Here is a 13,765-nt window from a genome sequence, read left to right as displayed (position 1 = left end):
TTGACTTACTGTATAGACTAGGTGCAGACCAATAGAAGACTTCTCTCCAGTCCTTTCTCTTGGTCCACTTCAACCAAATAAAGAAGCCAAATGATATAATTTAAAACCTGTTTCAAATGTATTGCTAGTGACACAATTGCTTTATCAGATAGTATCAGCAATACACAATCCCAGTATACAGCAGCACATATTGGTCCTTATCTGGATAGAAATTGTTAATGTAAATGGAAAAACCTTTTAGGCACATGGGAGGTAAGCTTCCTATCTGAGCTAGTGAAGTGTATACTTGAAAAACTTCCATGAGAATGTATGCCCCAGGGTGTGGGTGCTTAGTTGAATTTATCCAAACCTTTGGTCCCTTAGTGTTCACCCTTTCCCCACAATAGGCCCTGGTCAGCTGTGCCTTCCACTCCAACTGCAGAAGTAGTCCTGCCATTGCAGGCGAGAAGGGGCAGGGATGATAGGGTGAGTGTAAGGACCTCCCCCAATTTCCTCCCTTTAAGAAACTTTATGAAAACCTCACAAACATGTATGTACTTTGGGTACATTCATTTCAAGGGATTGTGGTGATGGTTTGGGCTGGACCTTGGGTGTGTTTTTTTGTTTTTTGTTTTGTTTTTTTGGGGGGGAGAGGGGGCATTGAGTTTTTTATTTTTAACTGAATCCTGCTTTGAGGTTCCAGTGACTAGTACTACAGATAATAAAGTAATCCTGCCATTTGTGATAAAATTACCCACAAGAGCAACTCTTTATTTGTTACTTGTGTTTTTCACATTCATCAAGGGCCTCATTTCTACTTCCTCATTGTCAACAATTGCTCACAGCTACTAGCTCTTCACCTTGCCTCCACTCAGAGTTTTCACAGAAAGAAACACAGACCTCCTAGAAACTGTTCACTTGCAGTCACATGTTGCTGTAAATCCAGAATGGGTTGTTGCGATTGCAGTCCTGGATTTATTCTCATGGAAAATGGCTGTTTTCTTCTGTTGAGCCATGGTTCACAGGATGTCCAGATTAGTATCTGAATGAGCACTTGTGTTATGATGGCCAATGCTGTGTCACATCATTTGCATCGTCATGTCTCAACGCAGTGATAGGGTGATACAATATGATCATGTCACGATTCCTCAAATAGCTTTTGGGCTCTGCAATTATCCTGTAGCATAGGCACACGGGGTGTGGGACTAGCCATGAATCTGAGGATGGATGGTAACTCAAACACATGAGCCATGACCAAAGAAAAAAAACTCAAACCCTTTCAAGAAAGTTTTAGACATTTCAGCTGGTATATACAAGTCGCATTTCTTTTGGCCATCCAGAATCCTGCTGTGAGCCTGAATGTTTGGTATTGTTTAGTGTGCTGATTGATGGCAAGTGGCCTTTTTATGGAAATTTCCTAATTTTAAATTGAATCTCCCAAGCACTGCTGCTGCCTCAATTTCACTCATTCAAACAGGAGGCTTAGGGGCCTCCTAACTATTTTGTCTTCAGTCATGTTTAAAACTACTGACTACCTATTTAAATAGCAACATTTGGGGCTTGAAGGAGATCTTGCAGCCCATCTAGTTCTCCACCTAACTGTCTGCTTTGCTGCCCTGTAATCATAGAATATCAGGGTTGGAAGGGACATCAGGAGGTCATCTAGTCCAACCCCCTGCTCAAGGCAGGACCAATCTCCAGACAGAGCTTTACCCCAGTTCCCTAAATGGCCCCCTCAAGGATTGAACTCACAATCCTGGGTTTAGTAGGCCAATGCTCAAACCACTGAGCTATTTCCTCCCCCGCCCATGCCGGTTTCACTTTCACTCTCACTCCTGTTTTGAATGTTCCCAGTTACATCCTCTGTTTCTCCCTCTGATTGTATCTGTCCTACATACTAACTATTCCCGAACTCCCACAAATCCCTGCCTTTTTTTATCTACAGTTCATGCCCTCTTTTTTGGAGTCACCCTGTGATACAGTCCAACCTGTGATGCATCCCACACTTCAATTTAAACCTGAATTAGATTAACAGAACCCTATTCTGGGCAGCTGGCACTGTTTGCATTGTTAGAAAAAACGGAAGGCAATTATGGTTTGGCAGTGCATGGATTCCCTGAAATTTCCCTTCTTTACTCCTCTCGCCTCCATGTTGTAGCCAGTTCACTGTCCTTCTAGACAAATAGGAGAGGATGGCATTCATTTTAGTACCCATCAGCATCATGCTTTGATCAGTCAGAAGTCACTGCTGAGTGATGCTAGTTACCCCCCTCCCTGCCATCATCCTATCTGAGATGAAGTGCATCACAGCATTCGCAAGCTCAGATCTATTTGAGAAAGTTGCGCCAATTTATTGAAGGTGTGATTTTTTTTTTTTTTAAACTGATTTAGTTAAACTGGTATAAAAGGCTATGTGCATGTTCTTAGTGTGGTGTAAACCAGGCTTATTTTGGTTTAGTTTAAAACCATTAGGAATCAGTTTAACTAAACCAAAACAAGTGTGCCTACACTGGGTTTTGCACAAGTTTAATTATATCACTCTTTAAAAATATATCTTCTATCATTGCCACTGTTTAACATCCTAGCACTGGTACTGCGAGATTTCTTGATGTTCATCACCAGTGCAAATTCCTGGCATCACTGGGACAATCAGTACAAGTGTAGAAATGTGAAAAACAGAAGCCATCTTCTTTTCCAAATGGCCTATGTGGATATGTGGGAAATTTGATCTCTTCGCTGCATTTAAGGTTGTTGACAAATTAGAAGGTGTTCAGAAAAGTGATTATTGGATCATGATCAATAAGTACTACATGTAGAGAAAATTTCTGATAGTAGATGGTTCTTTAATTTAACAAAGGCACAACAAGTTCCACTGTCTTGAAGTTAAAGCAAGACAAATTCAGCCTAGAAGTAAAACGTATTTTTAACAGTGAGGGTAGTTAACCATTAGAACAGCTTACATAGGGATCTGGTTTGTTATGTTACTTAATTTTTTTAATAAAGTTTAGATATCCTTCTAAAAGATGTGCTCTAGATCAACCAGAAGTTATGGGCTTAATGTAGGAATCACTGGGTGAAATTCTATGGCCTGTGTTATGCAGGAGGTCAAATTTAGATTATCTTCATGTCTCTTCTGGCCTTAAATCTATGGATGAAATCCTGGCCCCATTGAAATCAATGGGAGTTTTGCCATTGGCTTCAATCAGGTCAGCATTTCATCCTGTGAATTACTGCCACTATGACATTGCTCCTTCCTCCCTGCCCAGTGCACAATTACCTTGGAAGAAGAATAATTTTGTCCTTAAGGTAAAATGAGTATTTTTCTGTTTCTTTATTAACCCGTAGTTTTCCCATAGTACAAATCTGAAAGCAGTATCACCCATTGTACTGAAACGTACAACTCAGAGCTCATGTATATGTTTGCAAACTAGAGCCTCGATGGGGTATACGAAAAGTGCTCCATTCAAAAATTCTCTAGGTGGTGTCAAATGAAAGTAAATAACTAAGTGAAGGTGTCCAAGCTGAATGCATTAATGTTCACACCTAGACCAGCTCTTTAAAAGGTGACCTGGGAAGGGAAAAAATTGGGCTTGTGCTCTCCTTACTGAAGTAATGTATGACAAAAGTCTGAAAGCTTTTGTGTGTAGGAGGGAGGGGATTGAAGAAGATGGCAGGTTTCTGCTTTTTTAGACCCCCTCCCCCCCCATTTTGTTTAAGCATTAGAAATTCAGGTCTTGTTTGCCCTGGCAGACTATGATGACTGAAGAACTAGTGAAATAACATCACAAAAGTCAAGTGTGTGAAAAGTAAGCAATTGAAAGGTGAAGGGAATTTTAGTCAGTGTTTAAAATTTTCTTAGTTGGGAGCTTTAAGTTACATTCCTGTGTCTGTATTTAGACACCTAAATAAGTGTATAGATTTTCAGTGGTGTTAGCCACGTAACAGCTCCACTGAGATCCATAGGAACTACTGAATGCTCAGCACCTTTTGGAAAATCTGGCCTCTGATTTAGGTACTTAAATAACTTTAGGCCCCTACTTTCTTTTAAAATTTGACCTTTTAAATTTTTTGTAACACCTATTTAGAATCAATGACTAATGCACATTTTAGATAAAGGATGTCTTTTTGTTAGTGTCAAAAACTGCACCCTTTCCATTAGGTGTTTGAGCTTTTAGTAACCATACTGTGAGGGCTAGACTACTTAAGACAGTGCAGCTGGGCCACTGTAGTGCTTCAGTGCAGACACTAACTACGCTGACGGGAGGGCTTCTCTTGTCAGCCTAGATACTCCGCCTCCCTGAGAACCAGTCTACTAGTGCTGTCTACCATGGGGTTGGGTAGTTTAACAGCATGGCTCAGGGGTGTGGATTTTTCACACTGACCTTATTTCCTAGTATAGACCAGGCCTGAGACTCTAGAGGGCTCTCCAATGAGGGAGAGGTAGACTTGCAATCACTGACATTTCTGAGGTAAAAATCAAACAGAAAACAATTATTTAACCACCCCCAAACAAACAGAAAGTTAGGGCCTCCCTTACTACATCATAAAGATGTTAAACATGGATACAAGCCCAATTTTTTTTAAAAAGAGCACACTTTTGCAGATCACCTTGACTCCTAGTCAGAAGTGATTATTCCTGGTGAACCTTTTGAAGTTATGAAAACTGTCTTTGGAAGTAGGGAATGGACAATATAAATAATAAATTCACCCCCACTCCACAAACTAGACCAAACCATGCTCTGTCTTTAGTGCTGGGACATTGGTTTCTGCACCTGAAATATCAGGGTCCCTCTTGGGGAATGGTTATATTCCAGTTGTAATTGCCATGATTGAGACAGCTGCTGTCAGATGGGAATAGCTGAAGGGTATGCATATATTGTGAAGCCTGTGAATTCTGGACTCAGATTGCCCCCATCCTTCTCCCTTTTTCTTTCCTCCTTCTGCCTCTTAGCTGCCATGGTTTCTCTGCATGGGGGAGATTTTTGCAGGAATTTACTAGTGTACCTTTTTGTTCTTTCCTGCTGTCTCCACACACTGAACTTCAGAACGTCTGGCTTCTGGGTTGCTGTTGATGTGTTAATCTCAGTCCGTGGTTTGGTCAGATGGACGTGCACAGAAGAGAATGGAATTTTTGTGCATTCTTGATAGATTACGGCTGATTTGTCAGCTTTTGCAGCTTTGATGTTTTGCTTGCTCATTTTTCTTTACTGAATAATAATAATAATAATTAAGTGAGTTTAGCAACAGTAAGAAGAGAATTTGTTCATATATGTACTGGAAAAAGTAGCCAGAGGGAGCTCCTCTCCCTGGAGTAATAACTGGACCACTTTTGTCATCCTTACCAAGGGACAGGAGAGTGAAAATATCCCAGGTAATCTTATGACGTTGATTTGATAATGTTTCTTAATTGTACAAAAATACCCAAACTGGTGGGAGGTGTGAGAATGACACAAAACTTAATCTAGGCTGCAACATAAATTAAATTTGAAATGCAATCATTGAGAATCATTTAGTTTTCCATGATGTTTATCCCACTTTGAAGTTTTAAACTTACTGGTGGTATCAGCTGCAGGTAAGAGTACTGCTACAGGATATCCACAGTTGTAGGCTTTGACTTTTAATTTCCTAATCTACTGACATTTGACAAAGCTTTTAAGGTCTTCAAGGAATTTAATGTACTCCTGATGCTCTAATGCAGTGCTGAGCTCAACTAATTCATCAGCAAATGTGTTGTCCACTCCTCGGTCAGCCAAGAAATCCATTAAGTGGTCATACATCTTCCAGTCAAGAGAGTCTGTGTTGAGAGTGTAGTTGGTATCCTTCCAATCTGATTCTCCAGTGGGCTGAAAGCTGACCTCCTGAATTGAGAAAATGTCACTCTCCCCTTCCCCATGTCCAATCTCATCCTCAGGATAGTGGCAGTCAAGCACAAGAGTCTGTTTGGGGTCATCTTTTGTTACTTCTACAACAAAGTTAGGAGTCGATGTAAGTTCAGGCTCCTGTTCATCAGTTTTCTGTTGTTCTTGTGGTTCTTCATCAAATGTTGGTGGAATGCTGTTGTTAACGTTGAATGTAACTGTAATCCTTTCACCATCTATTTTCCGCAACAATTTGGCTTCAGTGCCATGCACTTCTAGCTCCCACCCTCCAGACATCTTGGGCAGGGATTTATGTTTCCGGATGTTCTTCTCCTCTTTAATTTCATCTCTCAGAAACTCTGCAAATGCTTTGTCCCCCTCGGTGTGGAGGCCGCCGCAGCCGCAGGACACGCCGGCGGGGGAGGCTCGCTGAGGCCGCAGGAGGCCAGGCCGCTGCGTCCCGGCGGCGTCCCCGCTGAGCAGCCAGAGGCTGCGGGTGAAGGGGCGGGCGGCAGGCGGGCGGGCGTCGCAGAGCAGGGCCGCGGGCCGCAGCAGCGGGGAGGGCGGGACCCGTGGCGGCAGCGGGCGGAGGGCGGCGGCGGCGGAGCGCAGAGCCCGGGCGAGCAGCATCCTGCCAGGAGAGCGAGGCCGAGTGAGGCGGGGGCACGGCAAAACTTGCTAACCTCAATTTCTCGTTTTGTGTATCTGGGGGGTCATGGCCACAGCTAGCATGGAGGGAGGTCCAAGTCCCAGCCTCCCAGGATAGTGTGGAAATATGGTGTGTATAGTATCTTAATTTTAAAAACCTGAGTATGGATAGGAAGGAAACTAAGGACCCATCTATCATACAAGTACAACTAGGTGTTTGCAAATATTCTAACACCTTTATCTGTTAGGTGTGTTTGTAACCATTTGTGGCCCACAACAGCATTTTTCACAACACAACCATGTGTCATCTGAGTTTGTGTATCCACACCTACAACACTGGTTAATGATGTTTGCACCTATGCCTGCTGGGAAAATCTGAGCAGCTATCCTATATTGCCTGGTGCATGCACAGAGTGGTGTCAGCAGCACATGCAGCAGTGTGCTCTGGGATGTCCTGCCTAACTGCTTACACAGGCATAGGTATAGGGTCTCATTCACATGGCAAAACAGGTTACAGGAACACACATGTGCTGGCTTAGGCCCCTTGCAAGGGTGAAACATGGTGAGTTGCCATGGTTACAAACTGAGTAGAGACTAACCACTAACTGGTTACAAACATAGTTAAAAATTGAATTGCAGACAATGCTTTAATCATAACTTTGGGGTGATAGGATTTGGCAACACCCCTGTTTACCTCTTCAGATCATGGCTTCGTGTATACATATGTGCATGTGTGTGTATATATAAAAATGTTTGTAACATGAATTTCCATTTCTTCTGCATGCATTTTCTGCTGCTTATCTTTCCTGGCTTATACATGTGGTGAGTATCCTTAGAGGTTAATAGCTTTCTTGTCCTGGAAGTAGTTTTTCGATTAAGATGATTTTATCTTTTGTCTGCCAGGAGTTTTGTTAATGGGGCCTTGCTAGGGTAACTTTCTTTCAGCACACAGCATAGGTGTACCCCCCCCCTTCCCTCCCACTCATAAAATAACGCACACTAAAAATCCCGAAACCCTCCCTCCCCCAAATGTTACTGTTGAAAACGAAGCCCCGGTAGTTTAAAATGGCTTGGCTATTTGTACCTCTCTAAACAAACAGAACAGGAAACAATACAACTCTTCAAACAAGTCTGGGCTGGGTCAAGTCTCTAGGGGATGAGGTCATGTTGAGGAAATGAGGGAGATAGAGTGCAATCCATTAAACTGAAAGGATGCTTGTTGGGGCAGTGAGGCAGAGACAGGCTGCTTCTTTCTTTCTCCCCCCCCCCCCCTTCCCCTTCTCTCTTTTTTATGAGGTATTAAACTGCCCCTTGAAAGCATTCTCCTCCTCCCCATTATTCCCAGGCACAAAGGGCTTTTTGAGGCTTCTCCTTTATCAGGACTTTGGCATCTCTCATATCCAAGCAATCAACTCTTTCTGTGCAGCAGTTCTACTCATTTGATGCAGGGAAGGTTTTGTAGATGCATGCAAAGGTTGGTTGAGTTGGTGCACTCTCCACATCTCTCAATACAGAGATTAAACTTGTGTGTGTGTGTGTGTGTGTGTGTGTGTGTGTGGTGTAAGGGGGTGGAGGGGCTAGCTGAACTGCACATTTGTACAAGCTCTGCAGAGGTAGGCAGTCCAGGAAGTCCCAGTGCACTTAAACATAAAACTCAAACAACATTATTTCATTTGCCTGGAATTAAGATTACTCATGTGCAACTCTCAGTAACAGTCAATGAAAATCAAGAAAATCACTGGTCAAGGCAATCTTCATTCATGTGCATTAACCCTCCACAATCAATATATGTTGGAAGTGTAAGAAGGGAGCTCACTGTGGAAGTGAGAGGTCTGGGTGGGTGTTTAGGTGTTAAAGGCTTTTAGATGTCCCCCATCACTGTAGAATGGGCATGGATCAGCGTTCATGTCATGCTCCCAGTCAGTACCTGGCTCGGGCCAAGGAAGCTGATGATCCAATCAGCGGACCAAATTTGGGGATGAATCCTGGTCACGTGCCACCTGACGCATGTTGCGCATATGCTAAGAAGACTGTAGAATCAGAGCACCTGTAATACCAACATTGATGCATCCTCCACACATGTAACAAATGCTCTGTTAACATCTTAAACTATCACATGATGCTCAAATCCTACATTTTAAACCCAAGTTAGAATTCTTTTCAAACATGTAAATGACGGGCTCCTAGCCGCAGGAGCTGAAAGGGAGCAAACTCCATTCTGCTTTCTTGGCCAGTTTAATCTTTTGGCATCCAGGTGGTCAGACTTCCCAGGGTCATGTAGCATGATAGGATGTCATGAATTCTGCCAGCAAGAGTTAACTGGGACAAACTAAAAGGGTGATTGGGAGAAATATGCTAAATGTGAAGCAGCATATTTGTCAATTTTCTCCCTACTCCACTGTTTTCTGTAGCAGACTGTTGTTCTCGCTTCACGCAGTTGTACCCATTGCAGTGTGAATGTACCCCATTGCACTTCCCACCTGGGGAGTTAAATTTAAAGCTAAAAAGTTAAATATTCTGGCAAATTTCAGCCCTCTCCCATGTCTCAACCCTTCAAAGGCTTGATCTTAAAACTAACTGAATGCATACTGTACATGAACACAAATCAATTCTGAATGCTTCTCTGTAGTGAGGCCTAGTCTGAAATACTCTCCCCCTATACAAAGCCATAGGTTTGTTTCCTCTAAATGCACTTCTTTATAAAAGTCACTGTTCTATTTTTTTAAGGACTTACTAGGTACCAAAGACCCTTTTCATAAGCAGAATTCATTGTATAGGGAAGAATAAGCTTGATTTGAACAGCATAAACTCTGAGTCTGAAACGGCAAACCACAGGTCTAATTTCTCCAGGGAGAAAATACAAACTCTATTTCTTAAATGTCATTCATACATTTTATTTTTGTATATATGCGTGCGTGTGTGTGTGTGTGTGTGTGTGTATGTGTGTGTGTATATATATATATACACACACACTGAACTGTCTATAATGAGCCACACCAAAACCCTGGATCCAAACAGCCTGAACTTTGGAAAAGTTCTGATCTGGAAAGAAACATCATAAATAAATGATGTATTAATTTATTTGAATTTATACAAATCAGACATTAGAAAAACATACATACTCTGGTCTCTTTGCTTCATATTAACAATACAAATACTACACCAGCAAAATTAAACCTAGCAACTTTCCCCCAAGCCAGAAAATAAAATAAAAACTAAAACTACCCAAGTCCCAGCCCTGAACACATCTTTCCCTCCTTGGAACCTGGGAAAAGAGATTAGCTTTGCAATATTCCCTGAAGGCCAACAGATTCAGGCTATATTGGTGTAATGTGGTTCCCTGCGCCTTAAGGGGACAGTGGCCTGGAGCTGGCCAGCCCCATACAGTTAGCCCTGCTTGCCACATCTGGGATGGAGTGTGGGGTTTAATTAGTAGAACCAGCTGAGTGTGAAGGAGCTGATTCTCCTATGACAAGCAGCAGGAAGCTGCAGAGAGAGAGAGAGAGAGAGAGGTGCCCTGGGAGAGAAACAAGAGTGAAGCTGGAGTGAGAGACTTCAGCAGAAGTTTGTGAGGGCAGGGATTGGCTACTGGGCAGGAGGCGGCTCTAGCAGGGGACTCTGAGGATATGTCTACACTGCAGTTAAACACCGATGGCTGGCCCATGCCGGCTGACTCAGGCTCGCCGGACTCAAGCTAAGGGACTGTTTAATTGTAGTGTAGATGTTCAGCCTTGGACTGGAGCCAGAGGTGAAAATAAGCCAGTCCGGCGTACCGGCAAGAGCCAGTCCGCTGTGCCGGACCTGACTTGCTTCCCCAGGCTGGCGATTTTAAAGGGTCCTGGGCTCCCTGCAGCGGCCGGAGCCCCAGGCCTTTTAAATCGTCGCCCAAGCCTGGCTGCCGGAGCCCCGGGGTAGCGGCGGCAGGGCTCCATCTGCGATTTAAAGGGCCCGGAGCTCTGCTGCAGTAGCGGTGGCCAGAGTCCCAGGCCCTTTAAATTGCCCCTGAGCCCCAGGGCTCCCAGCCACCTCTGCAGCTGGTAGCTCCGGGGGTGATTTAAAGGCCCCGAGGCTCCCAGCCGCAGCCAGAACCCCTGGATTTAAAGGTCCCGCCTCTTCCAGTTGAGGCCACACCCCTGCTCAGGACTCCGGCGTACTGCTAAATCCTTTAACTTACTTTCACCCCTGACTGGAGCCCAGACTAAGGGACCCTGTGAGGGGGAAGGGTCCAAGAGCCCAGGCTCCAGCCTGAGACCAAAACATCTACATCTCAATTAAACAGCCCCTTAGCCCAAGCTCTGCAAGCTTGAGTCTGCTGGCACGGGCTAACCATGGGTTTTTAACTGCAGCGTGGACATACCCTGAGAGTACGTCTGCACTGCTATTTTTAGCCCCAGGATGTGAGCCCTGTGAGCCCTGAGTCAGTTGACATGGGCTCTGAGACTCACTGCTGAGTTTGTTTGTTTTTTCCCCAGTGTATATGTACTCTCAGTCATTCGGGACAATCCAGGCAGGGTATGATCTGGGAGACCCCAGCAGGAAAGGGTGGAAGTGTGGACTTGGGGAAGCTTTGAGAACTTTATTTTGGGTCTGATTTTGTTATTTTAATAAATCCAGTCCCAAAGAGGAGTGTGGATGAACCAGAGAGTTGTTTTGATAGTTTGATTTTAGGGGCCCTGAGCTGAAGAGGGAAACTGAGGCAAGGTGCCTACAGAGTGACTCTAGCCACGAGAGTTTGCTTGGGAGGTGTCCAGCTCATTTACAGTTAGACTGGGATGTACTGAATTCTGAGAGTTCACAGAGAAAGCCCGGTCAGCTGCTCCAACTTTATTAAACTAAAAGTGTTCCAGACTGAGCACCTCTAATTGTAACTATGGTGATATCAGCTGGAATAGAGACCTTATTGTTAGTGTACATGTGTGCGTAGGGCTCTATACGTTTATAAAATCTTGTCCATTCATCTGTGGTGCATCACAGTTGCACCTAGGCATCAAATACCAAAATAAAATTGAAGATGCAGTGTCTGCAAGTGACACATACTCTTCAGCTGCTGTAACTTAGTGACATTCGATTTGAATTACTCTTAAATTTTGTGCAAAATATTGTTTTAGACGTTAACATTGAAGCGAAACTGGGAAGACACTAAATTTGCACCTAAAGAGCCTCAGTACAGTGAAAAAGGATCTTCCAAGATTAAGCAAACAATGAGGAGGCAAGTGGTGTGTACGTGTGTGGTGTTTAGTTATTGAGTCATTCTGAGCAATGTAAGAAGGTAAAATAGAGTGGACAAAGGGAAGAGAGGGGGCTGGGACTCTCTCTCTCTCTTTTTTTTTTTTTTTATCTGTGCATTGGGATTAGCCTCTCTCTCATTTGTGTAGGCAGTAAGTGGGGAGTCTCTGGCTTGTGTGCTGTGGGAAAACCTCCTCCCCTCTCTGTCTCAATTAGCCCTGCTAATTCATATTGGCATGTTTGATCTTTTCGGAGAGAGATGAAAGGGGCATCTGCCAACTCTGGTTATAATCAGAGCCTGCCCAATCTCGATTGAAGGGACTGTGCTGGAAAAGGACATTCATCACTTGAGGGGAGGGAGGGGGAAGAGAAAAACGCCACCAGTGCCCTGCCCAAATCAGGGGTGTAGAATGCAAGGGGAGGAAGGAATGTTATCTGCGCTGCCTTACCCAACATTCTCTTTGAAAACAAAATCAGAGTTGAAACGTGCTCCGCTATGTTCAACCTGAAATGGCTGAGGGAAATGGCACCTCATTTATTTCCCTGTTTTCATTGTCAAACGGTGGGAGTGGGGAGGGAGAGGCAGCCTAAGTACTTCTAGTGCCCTGAGCAAAACTGAATTACAGAGCTAGTCTTGCCCACCCTCTTTCCTCCCCCCTATTTGTGTGGTTAGACATGAGAGTACGAAGCAACAGATCTTTGCTACCCAAATGAAGCATTGGGATTCCACTTCAAAGGTGCCAGCAGAAGCCCCTTCGTGCTCTTAGAGCCTGTTTACGCACACAAGTTGTACTTGTATAATTAAAGCAGTACAACCCGCTAGTGTGGCTCTACCAGTAAAAGCTGTTTTATAGCTATTCTTTTACAGGCAGGGGAACAAGCTATACTGGTATGTTACCTTTATACAGATAAAATTGCATCCACACAAAGGATTGTACTAGTATAACTCTAGTGGTATAAAATCACATCTCTAACCAAAATTGTACTGTTGGTACAATTTTATAAAACTTATACACCTCTACCCTGATATAACGCGGTCCTCTGGAGCCAAAAAATCTCACCGCATTATAGGTGAAACCGCGTTATATCCAGAGGTTAAAGTAAGCTGGTATGGTCAGGCTTCCCTGGCGGTGATTTAAAGGGCCCGGTGCTCCAGCCACTGCGGGAGCCCCGGGCCTTTTAAATCACAACCGGAGCTCCGGCAGCGGGGCTCCGGCGGCGATTTAAAGGGCCCGGGGCTCCCTGCTGCTTTACCGCATTATATTCAAATTCATGTTATATCGGGGTAGAGGTGTACCAGCGTAGCTATGTTGGTCAGGAATGATGCTGATGTCTATCTCCCCAAAGCGCTCCTGCCATCAAGAGTGTCTAAGCTTTTTCTGCCTTATACGTTCCTACATGGAAACTGGAGTCTGCACGTCATATAATTCTCTGCCCTTGCATTTGCATAGAGGATTTCATTATTCCTAAACACCCTTAGTGGATGGGAGGGCCTTGTCTAGTCTGGAGTAGCTTGTCTAGCTTGTTCTATTGGCAAACTGCACTCACATCTGTGATTTTTTTTTTTTTATACTAATATTTAAATTTCCCTTGCCTTTGCTTCCTTTCCACTCTTAAGCGGCTCTAAAGTGAGAGGTTCAGTCTGTGCCCTGGGGATTCGTTTAGAATGTTTTTTGTTTTCCTGGCTCATAACGCCACCTGCACTAGGTCATTTCAGGCATCATAAAACGAGGGGGTTCAGCGCTCAGAGCTAGAGAGAAGAACAAGGTGCACTAGCATCATGAGCCCCCTCCCCACTTACAGCCACTAAAAATTCCACAGCACTTTTAAAGAGTAGTGTGTTAACCCTGGTGCCCTGGCCAGATTCCAGCCTGGGTCATTATACGTTTTGAGGCCTGATTCTCCTTTTACTTACACTAGTAAATGAAGTTATACTGTGAGAGGAGAAGCAGGCCCTTCCTGTCTAAAGTCCTTCTTTCATTTCCGTTGGATACAGTATCCCCCTCACCTCTCCTAAAATGTTAGGTAGCATCACTTAAATAGTGGCATGATTC

The 13,765-nt window shown here is 44.0% G+C and overlaps 2 protein-coding genes across 3 annotated transcripts in view; one reads left to right on the top strand and one right to left on the bottom strand.

Annotated features, from left to right (window-relative positions):
- Nucleotides 1-13,765, top strand: part of PALD1 (phosphatase domain containing paladin 1) — a 186,358-nt gene that overhangs the window by 165,716 nt on the left and 6,877 nt on the right. The window lies entirely within an intron of this gene.
- On the bottom strand, nucleotides 5,488-6,467 carry LOC128840241 (complement component 1 Q subcomponent-binding protein, mitochondrial-like). Its single transcript, XM_054034022.1, has one exon. The coding sequence runs from the start codon at nucleotides 6,465-6,467 to the stop codon at nucleotides 5,610-5,612; it is 858 nt and encodes a 285-aa protein (XP_053889997.1). The 3' UTR covers nucleotides 5,488-5,609.

This window comes from Malaclemys terrapin, chromosome 7 (genome assembly GCF_027887155.1).
Source record: "Malaclemys terrapin pileata isolate rMalTer1 chromosome 7, rMalTer1.hap1, whole genome shotgun sequence".
Lineage (NCBI taxonomy): Eukaryota > Metazoa > Chordata > Testudines > Emydidae > Malaclemys > Malaclemys terrapin.
This window is presented reverse-complemented; position numbering and strand designations above follow the sequence as displayed.

Coding starts and splice junctions, on each gene's coding strand:
- LOC128840241 (XM_054034022.1), bottom strand. CDS start 6,467: ATGCTGCTCGCCCGGGCTCTGCGCTCCGCCGCCGCCGCCCTCCGCCCG.